We start from the raw sequence: 13918 nt of genomic DNA, 5'->3' as shown, positions 1-13918 counted from the left end.
CTCTGAATAATATAGGTGTTCACTGGCAAACATCAGATAGGCCTGTACATATGCCTTCTTTAGTTGGGGGACCTTGCAAACGCTGCAGGATTTTTAATCCATGGAGGCGTATTGTGTTACCAATGGTTGGTTTGGTGCTTGTGGTCCCAACTGCCTTGAGATCATTCCCAAGCTCCTCCCGTTCTGTGTTCTAGGCTGATACCTCAATTTTCTCATGATCATCCTTACCCCATGAGGCAAAGTCTTGCATGGAGCTCCAGACCGAGGGCTACTGGTTATTTTGTAGTTCTTCCATTTGCGAATAAGCGCTCCAACAGTTGTCTCCTTCTTACCAAGCTTGTTGCTAATAGTCTTGTAGACCATTCCAGCCCTGTGCTGGTCTACAATCTTGTCCCTGACGGTCTTTGACAGCTCTTTGGTCTTGCCGATGTTGGTGAAGAAAGAGATTCTGTGGACAGGTGTCTTTTATACACATAACAAGAAGCACCTTCTTAAATTGGCAGTACTTGCTGTGTACCACGTGAGTTATTGTAGGTTGATAGGGGATCAAATCTTCTTTCTTTTTTTTTTTCTCACTGACCTGCAACTTCATTTATAACATTTGTATCATGTGTCTTTTCTGGACTTTTGGTTGATATTCTGTCTCAAAAACTGCAAGGGGTCAAATTTATTATTTTTGCCACTGTAAACATGTTTAGGCGCTTTCATTGCTTTCAAGTATACATTGATTATAGTAAAAATTAGCACAATGGAATGTTTTGAGGTAAAAAAAACATTATAAAACCAAATGCCCATAAACTCTTGTGCAATACGAGCCACTATGAGCATTTTTTATGCTGCTTTTTCTGCCAGAGGTTTTGGCATTTTTTCCGCCACCTAGTGTGCATGAACCCTTAAAGGGGAGTTCCAGCCATTTGTATGTTTATTAAAAGTCAGCAGCAACAAAAAGTGTAGCTGCTGGCTTTTAATAAACAGGCACTTACCTGCTCCAGCGACGCGCCGGCCGGGGCTCCGCTCCTCTCCCCCCCTCCCCGGCCAGAGTCTTCATCTTCAGTGTGGGCACCCGGCCGTGACAGCTTTCGGCTTCACGGCCGGGCACCCACTGCGCGAGCGGCACTGCGCATGCGCGAGCGGCGCGGCCCGGCGCCGCGCCGTGTAATTGGCCAGGAGATCGCCTAGGACCTGTGACGTGTCCTAGGCGATCGCCTACAGCAGCCACTTCCTGAAGGCGATTAAGCTTAGTCGCCTACAGGAAGGAGGAAGTGGGACAGGAAGTCCCACTTGTGCTGAAGCCCCCACTCCCCCCCCAAAAAAATTACATGCCAAATGTGGCATGTAAGGGGGAGAGGAGTGGGTTAAGAGGAAGTTCCAAATTTGGGTGGAACTCCTCTTTAATGTTTTTTTGTTACAATCATGGAGTTATATAAATGTACTTAATGCTGACTTCTAATCCTTGCAAAAATGGTAAATGTTAGATGATTTAACTAGTAAATTATTTAATATCGGACTTTGGTGCAAAATGTGAGATCTGCTTATGATGTATGGGCCCTCTCCCCCTGTAAAAATCGCCTGCTATGAGTATGTGCAAAATTTACCTGTAAAGAAGAAAAAAAATGTGATTTTATACTTGTTTTACACTTGCCTTCCATCCATGGCACCTAGCAAGGGTGATATCACACTCCTTGTTAGAAGACGCTCTTGCATTAAAATGGAGTGTCTTCTGACGAGATTTGTTCTTCTCTTTATTCCCCAACAAGTATCAAATCTAACTTTTTTTTTTTTTTTTTTCCTTTCTTTCTTTACACATACCATGTGCACATTCTTTTAGCAGGTGATCTCTATAGAGGAGGTAGCCCAGACATGATGAGCGGACCATGCATTGGTGGTAGTGCTACCTGTGACACTAACCTGGAGCAAGCACATAGGTGGTGTGCTTGCTTCCTATTTTTTTTTTTTGGATCAATTGTCTCTGTAGGTTTTCTTTTTGAAGTGATTTTTTTTTTAAAGTTATTTCCGCCTCTCTCGTACACAATTCTTGATTGAGATCGGGCTTATTAGGTAAGTATAAGGGAGGGCAGGGGAGGTCCTCTGGCACAGAAACTTGCACAGATATCTCTGTAATCACAGCCGAAATCGGGACTGACAAGCAGGAGTGAAATCAGGTCTGAATTCAGCCCTCAAATGGTGAATGTAGACGCACTGGATTCCTGCTGTGAGCCGCTGTGATCTCTAGTGTGAACCCAGTCTTAAGCTCGTAGAAGCTGTATTCTGGACTGGACATTGTGCATCATTCTGATGGGTTTTGCCTTCTATAGTCTAGCAATCAGCTTTCACTTTAGCAGACTTTGAACAATAGGAGGTTTTGGGTCCTAATCACACTTGTGTGTACATTTATGCCTTTTTTTTTGGAGGGGGGGGGGGTACATTGTCATTAAACATTACTATTTATATTCAATGCTGTCCAAGGACAAGAAACACACCTGCCTTTTTTTCCCCATGTTTGTTTCATCCATGCATTTACATTTTGTTTAGAAATGTGTGTCGGGTGCCATTTAAAAAATATCATCAAAGCGCACATTCATGATGCACCATTGGTCTGTGACTGATTTGTAGTCAATCTCACACCTTTTCTTTCAAACCTTTACCATCACTTTGAAACAAGTGCTAGTCTTATGCCAGCCACAACTTTCCTCCTTGTCTCAAAGTATAGACTTGTGTGCTTCTTGGTTACAAATTAATTTCTCTGTTCGAAACTAATACTTACATTTTCGGTGAGCACAGGTGGATTTATTGTCCCTCTTTAACTCATTTCCCCACTTAGTCTTCATTATGATTATTGTGAAGCCTTCATTTTAAAAAAAGGAAGGCCAAATGAAGTGCCAAGCATCACACTGACAACCTTAATATTGATACTTTATTCCATTTTCCTTGTATAGCAGTTACACAGTGTCTAAGTATAACTGTGCACTCCCATAGGCACCAAATGTTTGGCTACCCTTTCCTTTCCTGTGCACCCAATAATCCCATAGACATGTCCAGACACACTCACATATCTGCATAAGGGCGCTCATGATGAGGGTTTTGGCTATTATTTATCTTAGCATAGACCAGTGGTCTCTAAACTGCAGCCGGAGGGCCGGATGTGGCCCTTTGCTTGCCTTTATCCGGCCCTTGGGGCAGTATCCCTCCCACTGATACAAGACACTATTCTGACACTGACAGTGGAGCACCGTTTCTCCCACCAACGCCACTAATGGGGCACTATTCCTCCCTATGATACAAACGATGGGGCACCATCTCTCCCCCTAATTCCATATGTTAAGTCCCACTGATGCAAGAAAAATTTCCACCTCCCGCTTGCCAAAGTCCGGCCCTCCAAGAGTCTGAAGGACAATAAACCAGCCCTGTGTTTCGAATGTTTGGAGACCCCTGGCATAGACCATTGGAATGGGGGTACAGGAAGCTTACAAAAGGGTATTTAACTTGGTGACAATCGGTTACAGCACAGGAAATGGTGTGGGCCTCAGATAAGATTCAAGGCAGTTGCATGGAACTATTAATTCTGCTGGAAGTATCTCTTTACTATAGCCCCAAGCAATATACAAAACCTTAAACTGAAATCTGAGTTTAACTAGAACTGTTCAACTCTCACACAACCTGATTATTGCAAGTAATGCTTCAGACATCCTCTTTGCTTGCAAATAAGACTTGAGGGGCTGGTTTTCTGCTTGGTTAAAACTAGTACACGCAGGCTGAATGTCAGGCAAAATCAACCAGTTCAATAAAAACTGTTGACATTTGGCCCATGTGTATGCCAGCTTGTCAGACAGAAGGCTGTTGGACATGCATGCAGGAAAAGCCAACTGGCTCCCAATCAATGGCTGAGAGCGCTGACCGGAGTGCCCTGTCAGAACACAATAGCTCAGTGGGGGAGATCGCTGTACAAACATTAAATTGTTAGTACATCGGCCACGACCGGAGTTGTCAGTTTTGAGCCTCATGGTGTGTACTAGGCTTTAGTTACTGATTGGCTATTGTCTGTTTTTTGACTTGCTCCAAGTGGACATATATTTTTTGTCCATCTCTAGTGTGAAGATATTCTAATGTTTTTATGTGAATATATCTTTCTGTTTCAGAGATGTGCTCCAGCTTCGATTCGCCTTATGGACAATGCTCAGTTTCAGTTCGGTAAGTGTCACGGTTCTGCTTAGTGTGCCTAACTATTTGTGCTGATGAAACGGTGTGATAAGCACATGTATCTAGTCCCTAATGTGTCTGCAAAATGCTGCTACAGGATTAGAACATCAGACTCACCGGCTTGTTTTTCAATCAATACTAATCAATATGTAATTATTTTAACCCTCACAATGTCTTGTTAATATGCCGTCCAGTTATCAGAAGTGTACAGTTAGGGATTGGAACCTTAATTAGTGAACAGTCACTCCTGTATTTGACTGAGGGAACAAATGGACTTCAGGAGAATAAATTGTGCAACGCTTCAGACAGAACTAAATTGTCAGCACAAAGGAGTGAGCTTACCAGTTGTACATTATATGCTTTATTTTATCAGACAGATAGTGGATATACTGGATATATGCTTAGGTTAACACCACAAAAAAAAATACATGATGCAGGAAAAGCCCAGGTTCACCTTTTCATGTTGTAAGGATCTGAAGTTTGCTGTGTTGTTTTGTTACTAAGTTATACAGTATAGTGTGTGTGTGTGTGTGTGTGTGTATATGTATGTATGTATATATGTGTGTGTGTGTGTGTGTGTGTGTGTGTGTGTGTGTGTGTGTATATATATATATATATATATATATATATATATATATAATGTAGCACTACCCCCTCAGGAGTCGCTGGTTGTTTTTGGGATCGGCATATTAAGTTAGCTCTCAGTGTTGTCTAGGGGTGTACTTGATGAGCAGAGTAGTAAGCAAAGTAGTGAATGAATGTCCAGTCAATGAATAAAGGTTTTCAAATGCTTTATTTCCAGGCCCAACATCAACATGAGGTATAGCGAAAAGGTTGATGAAGCAAAAGAGAACTTTGCAGTATCAGGCCTGGATAAGAACCGAGCAATCCTGCTCTCGACAGCACAGTAGTAGTAGTTACAGTTCGTCGCCACTCTAGCCAGAGTGGGTGAAGTGCCCCCGGACAGACTCCTGCCACAAGCCTGGCAGCCAAAGTGTCACTTTAGATTGCTGGGAGGAACAGGCCTCTGCCACAGGCCTCTGCCACAGTCCTCTGCCACAGTCCTCTGCCACAGGCCTGGCTCTAGGGCCGCTGTCACAGGCCTAGTACTTTAAGTGAACTGAACGGATTGAGCGAATCCTCCTAGTAGATTAAGTAAGGGTCACAGGGTGACAGTTGAAGTGTACCTGTCAATATCCCGGTCACCAGATCCCTGTTGGTTCGTTCAAGCCCTGTTGGACAACCTCCCTCCGGGTTCTCCTCAAGCCGACCCCCCATCGAACGGCATCCAGCCTGGGATCTCCTCAGTAGAGCTGGGGACCCAGTAAGTCACTGGGGCCCCTTTTCAGGAACATGGAGCTCCGCGTAGTGTGTGACCATCGCCGGGGTCCGTTGGATGCTCACACCCTGATGGTGGGTGCCGCACCTGGAACCTGCGAAAGAACCACACAAAATGGCGTCTGCCACAGATATACTCTCCCCCAGCATGCCCCGCGAGGGAAAACTCCTCTAATTGGCTGCTGGGGAAAAGTGGCTCTGCCAGAACCCCTCTAGCGCCACCTGTCGCCCAGGGGTGGAATCAGCAACCCTGGAGCGCAGACTGACCTACAGGGACAGTTCAGGAATGACAGCAGCCCAGAATTTAGCAAATTGTGAATGGGAGCAAAATAACTCTCCCATTCCCCACTAACTTTAGCGTATTGCCCATACTGAAAGTAAGGGGGCGCTACATACAGTACAGACCAAAAGTTTGGACACACCTTCACATTCAAAGAGTTTTCTTTATTTTCATGACTATGAAACTTGTAGATTCACACTGAAGGCATCAAAACTATGAATTAACACATGTGGAATTATACATAACAAAAAAGTGTGAAACAACTGAAAATATATATCATTTTCTAGGTTCTTCAAAGTAGCCACCTTTTGCTTTGATTACTGCTTGGCATTCTCTTGATGAGCTTCAAGAGGTAGTCACCTGGCACAGCACCCCATCACTCTCCTTCTTGGTCAAATAGCCCTTACACAGCCTGGAGGTGTGTTTGGGGTCATTGTCCTGTTGAAAAATAAATGATGGTCCAACTAAACGCAAACCTGATGGAATAGCATGCCGCTGCAAGATGCTGTGGTAGCCATGCTGGTTCAGTATGCCTTCAATTTTGATTAAATCCCCAACAGTGTCACCAGCAAAGCACCCCCACACCATCACACCTACATGCCTGGTTCCCACCATGGAGGAGAATCCATCCGTTCACCTTTTCTGCGTCGCACAAAGACATGGGGGTTGGAACCAAAGATCTCAAGTTTGGACTCATCAGACCAAAGCATAGATTTCCACTGGTCTAATGTCCATTCCTTGTGTTCTTTAGCCCAAACAATTTTGTATCCAAAATCCACTCTTGTTGATTGCTACAAATCTGAAGGCAGGCTGGGAGTGGGAGGTGGTGTTTAGTACTATTTAATCAGCTTTGCTTTGCCAGCGTCCAGTCACCTGAAGGCAGCAGCATAACCCACTGGTTTCATAATTGCCATCATGTGTCCTATGATGTACTCCAAGAAAAGGAAGTAGGTAACACATGCTTCCCAACTTTTGAACTTGAGGATGAGGGACACCTAGGGATGGAGAAACCATGTGATAGAGAGAGTGTGTGCAGCGAAAATGGGTGTGACTTGTGCTGAATTTTGGATGTGTCTTAAAAGAGCATGGTTAAATAGTTTAAGCCTGCATATGGTATACACAGTCTGCAGTCCTGTACCCAAAAAATACTCCATAATTACTATGCTATAAGTGAAACACTCATATATAAACCTAAAAGGATCAATTTAAAAGAAAAAACATGCACATGTTTACGCACAGATCCAGAGTGAGAAAATACAGTGCATGTCCTGCCACATATATACACAAAGATGTACAGTGCATGCCCTGCTATGCATGTACACACAGATACCAATATGCATGCAAACTTTGTTGCCAATAATACAATTTCACTGTGATATGTGTAAAGATGTGCTTCATTCCACCTTGCTGTCCCTGCTTTCTGTGCCCCCTTCTCCCCCAGTTCTCCATACTCCCCCCAGTCTTGCTGGGGTCCTCCAAGCAGGAGCATTTTCTGATTGCCCAGGGCCAGTGTGCAAGATGAGTGCCAATGACATGGAACCATTCAGTAGTCCTGGAACTGATTCCAATAAGGAAAGGTGTGTCACTTTCACATGACGGTATCCAGGCCTTCTGTTTGGTTGCACTGCATTTAATTGGCTACACTGAAAAGAAGGATCGACTGGTGTTTAATGTCTGCTGTCAAATTTCCAGGCATGTACATGCTGTGCAGGAGGATGGCAAGCTATGCTGGGCAGTGGGGTAAAGCTGGGCAATGCCTAGTGGGATTGCTGGACTTCTGTCAAAAATCTCTTATAGTCCTGCAAAATCTGGGACCGTTAGATGGTATGCACTAATCCTTTCTCTATCGTAGGCGTTGTGTAAGATTGTGAAAAATGCAGGTTTCTTAGAACACTCAGATTTTTCATAATGAATTTTTGCCTTGTATCATAGCGCACATAGTAACATAGATATTGTAATAGTCCTGACAGTTTAGGTATGTAATAAGCATTAAAATGTTACCAAAGAACATCTCTGCTAAGCACCAACATGACCCAAACGGTAAAACTAAACAAAAGAAACATTTAACAATGCACAGAAAAAAAATCTTGCAATTGGAAGTTTTCATGACACTTCCAAGAGCACACGGACAAGTATGAGACCTGTTATCTGAATTAAATTTCTGATTATAAAGTCAGCATTTGCATTCAATGTTCCCTGAAATGCTCTAAGAAAGTGTTAAAAGTCTGCAGATTACAGTTCTTGGGTTTTGGGGTCCCACTGCGATCTTGTAGACTTTAGAAGGTATCGGAATGTTTAGTGCTGCTTTAAGTCGTGTATATCCACTGCATTACAGCTAAAACTCCCACAAGTATAGCGAGATGCATTCTGTGTGACCTGAAAACTGATCATGCCAAATTTAACAAAACCCTGGCTCCCAGCTCTGTGATGTGCTTTTCTGAGCTTCTGTAGGCGGTAAGGCACAGAATCGAAATCATGGTGGTTTTTTTTTTTTTTTTTTGGCACGCCTAGAGCTAGGAACCCAATAATTTGTTCACAAGCCTATACAACATTTTTTTACAGTTTATTTTTGGACTATACACTGCCCTTGAAAAAGTATTCATACCCTTGCAGTTTTCCACATTTTGTCACGTTGCAACCAAAAACATAAATGTGTTTTATGTGATAGACCAACACAAAGTGGCACATTATTGTGAAGTGGAAGGAAAATTATAAATGGTTTTCATTTTTTTTTTTACAAATATCTGAAAAGTGTGGCATGCATTTCTATTCAGCCCCCCTGAGTCAATGCTTTGTAGAACCATCTTTTGCTCATTCTTCTTTGCAAAATAGCTCAAGCTCTGTCAAATTGGATCGAGAGCGTCTGTGAACAGCAATTTTCAAGTCTTGCCACAGATTCTCAATTGGATTTAGGTCTGGACTTTTGACTGGGCCATTCTAACACATGAATGTGCTTTGATCGAAACCAGTGGTCTCCGAACTGTGGCCCGGGGCCAGATGTGGCCCTTTGTTTTTTTCTGATTCATGGGGCATTATTTTTCTCCGTTGATATCAACAAAGAAGCATCATTTTCCCCACTGATACCATTGAAGGGACAGAATAACTACCAATGACACCAACGGTGGGCCACAATTCCTCCAAATGATACCAACAATGAAGCACATTTCCTCGAACTAACACCAAGAATGGGACACTATTCCTCCCTAATACCAAAGATGCAGTGCCATTCTTGTCACTGACACCAAAGATGCGGTGCTATTCCCCCAAGTGTCACCAATGATGAGGCATGGTTTATTCCATGGACATTGGGACCTTTTCTTCTCCCAATAGTCTGGCCCCCCTTAAGTCTGAAGAACAGTGAACTGTCCCCTTGTTTAGAGAGTTTGGAGACCCCTGATCTAAACCATTCCATTGTAACTCTGGCTGTATGTTTGGGGTCGTTGTCCTGCTGGAAGGTGAACCTCCTCCCCAGTCTCAAGTCTTTTGCAAATTCTAACAGGTTTTCTTCTAAGATTGCCCTGTATTTGGCTCCATCCATCTTCCCATCAACTCTGACCAGCTTCCATGTCCCTGCTGAAGAAAAGAATCCCCACAACATGATGCTGCCACCACCATGTTTCACGGTGGGGATGATGTATTCAGGATGATGTGCAGTGTTAGTTTTCTGCCACACATAGTGTTTTTTGCTTTTAGGCCAAAAAGTAAAATGTTGGTCTCATCTGACCAGAGCACCTTCTTACTCATGTTTACAGTGTCCCCTACATGGCTTCTCGCAAACTAAAAACGGGACTTCTTATTGCTTTCTTTCAGTAATGGCTTTCTTCTTGCCACTCTTCCATAAATGCCAGATTTGTGTAGTGCACAACTAATTGTTGGCCTTTGGACAGATTCCCCCACCTGAGCTGTGTATTTCTGCAGCTCCCCCAGAGTTACCATGGGCTTCTTGGCTGCTTCTCCGATTAATGCTTTGCTTGCCCAGCCTGTCAGTTTAGGTGGACGGCCATGTCTTGGTAGTGCTCTGTGAGATGTTCAAAGTTGTTGTTTTTTTTTTCATAACCTATCCCTGCTTTAAACTTCTCCACAACTTTATCCCCAACCTTTTTAATTTTAGTTTAAAGCGGAGTTCCATCCTAAAAATGAACTTTCTATCAACAGCTTGCCGTTAATGTAAGTCACTTCTATCTGGCTGTTACTAGGCACATTTCGTAATCTGCCTAGTTCCTGGTCCTAGGTGGTTCAACTTCCTGTCCTAAGACCCCATTGCCTCCTGGGAAATGATGACACATTTCCCAGGAGTCTCTGGGCATTACTGTGCCTAAAAATCGCCCAGCATGCACTTCTCCCTGAAAACCAGGAAGAAAAAGGAACTGGGCTTCACATGCCCACACATATGATGGATACGGGCACAACATGAGCTGGAGGATATAAGGCAAGTATTTGCAATGATTTCTGGAACGATTGGGGAGCTATTAATATGTTTTAGGGACTATTTAATGTGATTAATTTTTGCTTGCAAAAAATAAAATAACAAATTCTGCCCAGAACCCCGCTTTAAGGTAGGGTGGAGAGGAATTGGAGCACCTGTCGGAGTTCTATTGCTGTCAGGGCCCCCATTGGGCAGATTCACTTTCTCTATTTGTCCTGTTTACCATTATCACGGAAAGTGAAAGCAAAAGCAGAAGAATCCTACATCTTGGCTTGTCACCAGAACAGGAATAGAGGGGAAGTCTTCCAATATGCACACTAGATTTGGTGGCACCCAGGGATTTCCTCTGACCTCCTGTTTTGTTCTGCTTTAACCACTTAAGCCCCGGACCATCTTGCTGGTCAAAGACCAGAGCACTTTTTGCGATTCGGCACTGCGTCGCTTTAACTGACAATTGCGCGGTCGTGCGACGTGGCTCCCAAACAAAATTGGCGGCCTTTTTTCCCCACAAATAGAGCTTTCTTTTGGTGGTATTAGATCACCTCTGCGGTTTTTAGTTTTTGCGCTATAAACAAAAATGGAGCGACAATTTTGAAAAAAATGAATTTTTTTATTTTTTACCATAATAAATATCCCCCAAAAATATATAAAAAAAATCATTTTTTCCCTCAGTTTAGACCGATACGTATTCTTCTACATATTTTCCGTAAAAAATAATCGCAATAAGCGTTTATTGATTGGTTTGCGCAAAAGTTATAGCGTTTACAAAATAGGAGGTCGTTTTATGGCATTTTTATTAATATTTTTTTTTTTTACTAGTATTGGCGGCGATCAGCGATTTTTATTTTTTTCCGGTACTGCGACATTATGGCGGACACTTCGGACACGTTTGACACATTTTTGGGACCATTGGCATTTTTATAGCGATCAGTGCTAAAAAAATGCATTGATTACTATAAAAATGCCACTGGCAGGGAAGGGGTTAACACTAGGGGGCGGGAAGGGGTTGAGTATGTAGGGGGGGTGGACTCACTAGGGGAAATTACTGATCGCTGTTCATACATTGTATCAACAGACAGTCAGGCATTTCTCACACAGCTCCCGATTCTCGCTCTGTAATGAACGATCGCAGGTGCCCGGCAGGGATCGCGACTGCCGGGCACGCGCGTGGGAGTCAAAAGCGAGCGGGGGGGCGTGCGTGCGCGCTCCTATTGGCTGCTGGGAGAGATGACGTAGATCTACGTGATCTCGCCCAGCACAGCCGACCTGTCGCCGTAAAACTACGGCGGCTGGTCGGCAAGCAGTTAAACTGCTAAAGGTTGTAATCTGATTGGCTACTGTGAGTTATGCCCCGTACACACGATCGGCCAAACTCTCATCGGAATTCCATCGGAGTAAAATGGAACACGTTCTCTATCTAAACTCTACACACGGTCGGAATTTCCAATGGAAAAAGTCAGTCGGACTTATTCCATCGGAAATTCCGATCGTGTGTACAGGGCTTTAGTGGACTCTGTATACCATTCTTGTTGTTGTCACTGCTTTATTTAATAAAAATATATATTTATTCTGTATCCCACTATGAGGAATGTAGGCTTCAGCTGGCATGGCTGCCTTTAACCAAAAGCATGTTTGTTTGTTTTTTTTGGTTTTGTTTTGTTTTTTGTTTTTTTGCTGTTCCCTGACTGGCCAGCTAGCCACTATAGCAAGCACACTGATTTTCCAAAAATTAAAAAAAAAAAAAATTCCTTCATAAACACCACTAGAAAAATATACTTTGCTACTGGATGGGCTAGCTGACCACTCGTTATAGCCGCTTGCCCATCAAACTTTTATTTATTTGTGCTTGCATCTTTTGTTTTTTGTTTTTTTCAGGGCATGCTCTTAAACCTCAGGTGGCCTCACTTTTTACTTCATTTTTGGATGGCTTAAAAAAATTCTACATCACAAAGGTATGACATTTGGTTTCTACATCAAAATTGCTCACAGTATTAAGTGTTACTATATAAATGTGCAATTTGTGGCAGTGATTTATATATGGGCTCTCGCTGCCAGAGCTCTGCTGTCTTTTTCCTATTTGGTGGAGAGGGGCGGATTCCCTTCCTGTCCCGTAGGTACAAAAAGAAGGGAGAGGAAAACGCTTTAGCCTGGGTTCACACTCTTGCGATCCTGGAACCAGCTGCTGAGGCGCTTTGCAGTGCCGCTGCCCATTGATTTCAATGGGCAGGGTTGCTTTAGGCGTGGCTCCTAACACGCCTCAAAGAAGCCGCTTGCAGGATTTTTTTCTGATGTCATGCCAGAGCAGCACCCCGCCCCAGTGTGAAAGCACTCGATCTTTCACACTGGAATTGCAGATGAGGCATTTTCAGGCGCTTTACAGGTCCTATTTTTAGCACTAAAGCGCTTGAAAGACATCTCCAGTTTGAAGGGGGTCTAAAAGAAGTATCCCTATTATAAGCATTTCCTTCTATTCCTTTTTCGGTAGCCATTCATAATTTAGAATTTTCCCTAGTTTTCAGGCCTGGGGACATCATTTACCAGAGCATATAGAGGGGATGCCTCTCCTAAGTGGGAACGCAGAGAGTAATGAAAACCTAATGGAGGCCTTAGCCCTTCTCTACTCTTATGAAAGACACAAGAAAAAGTCTTGGCTTTAATACACTACAAAAGTTTTAGGGGAGAGTGTACCTTTTTTAACTTTTTTTTTTTTTTTCTTCTTTTTTACTTCTTTAATTGCTTTTAATTTTCATGTGTACTTTTATCATATGTGGTAAATAGGTTAAAGATTCTTTTGTGACAAATAGTTTGCGGCCACCTGACCACTACACCTACATAACATTTCTAAGACCTTTTTGAAGTCTTTCCACATGGCTTTGGAGTGCACCTTTGGGAATTTGTGCCTTTTTAGCCAATTAATACCTGAGGTCATGTGACGATTTTGCAGAAGACCTTGCTTGCAGTCAGCATTCCAATTCATCACCAAGGTGTACGACGGGGTTGAGGTTAGGGCCTCAGCAGGCCAGCTGTGTTCCTCCATATGAAATTTGTCAAACTGATTGAGATGGCTTTGTACACAGGGGGGCAGTCATGCTGGAGCAGAAAAGGCCCAAACTGTTGCCATAAAGTTGGAAAGGAACAGTTGTCTAAAATGCCTTTGTATGCTATAGCATTATAAAAACCATTAAAGTGGAGGTCCACCCTAAAAAAAAAAAAAGACACCAAAATCATGCCAAAAAAATAAATAGAAAACCTTTTTTTTTTTTTTTTTACTAGAAATTGCGGTTGCTATGCGGATCTTCCTAATCTGCCTCTTCTTAGTCCACGGCAGGTCGCCTTCCTCGTCCTCTTGCGTTGTCTTCTGGGGAATGGGGCGCGCTGCCTTCTGGGAACTGTGTGTATCCCAGAAAGCAGCCGCCCATTCACAAAGCACCATTAGTGTTTGTAGCTGCTGACTTTAAAAAAAAAAAAAAAAATCGCGGGTGGAACCCCGCTTTAACTGGAAATACATAAACACTTATGCGGTATTAACCTACTTTTTGAGATCTAGTGTATGACAAAGCTCTTGGTATGTAGGTGAAAACTATACGCCTGTATGTTCCCTGTAAGAAAATGTCTTAAGCTAACAGCATTTGTCTGTAAGCAAACCTGCAGAGAGGTGACGTTACGATTGGACTAGT

At 43.1% G+C, this 13918-nt stretch overlaps 1 protein-coding gene across 1 annotated transcript in view; it reads left to right on the top strand.

Moving 5' to 3' along the window:
- AGPS (alkylglycerone phosphate synthase) overlaps nt 1-13918 on the top strand; it is a 287284-nt gene that overhangs the window by 189789 nt on the left and 83577 nt on the right. The window contains exons 12-13 of the mRNA XM_040357672.1: nt 4137-4188; nt 12117-12193. Coding sequence (XP_040213606.1) covers nt 4137-4188; nt 12117-12193 — 129 coding nt within the window. The remainder of the gene's footprint in view (nt 1-4136; nt 4189-12116; nt 12194-13918) is intronic.

The sequence above is a fragment of the Rana temporaria genome, chromosome 6 (genome assembly GCF_905171775.1).
Source record: "Rana temporaria chromosome 6, aRanTem1.1, whole genome shotgun sequence".
NCBI classification, from domain to species: domain Eukaryota; kingdom Metazoa; phylum Chordata; class Amphibia; order Anura; family Ranidae; genus Rana; species Rana temporaria.
The sequence above is the reverse complement of the archived record's forward strand: the minus strand, read 5'-3'. Positions and strand labels throughout refer to the sequence as shown.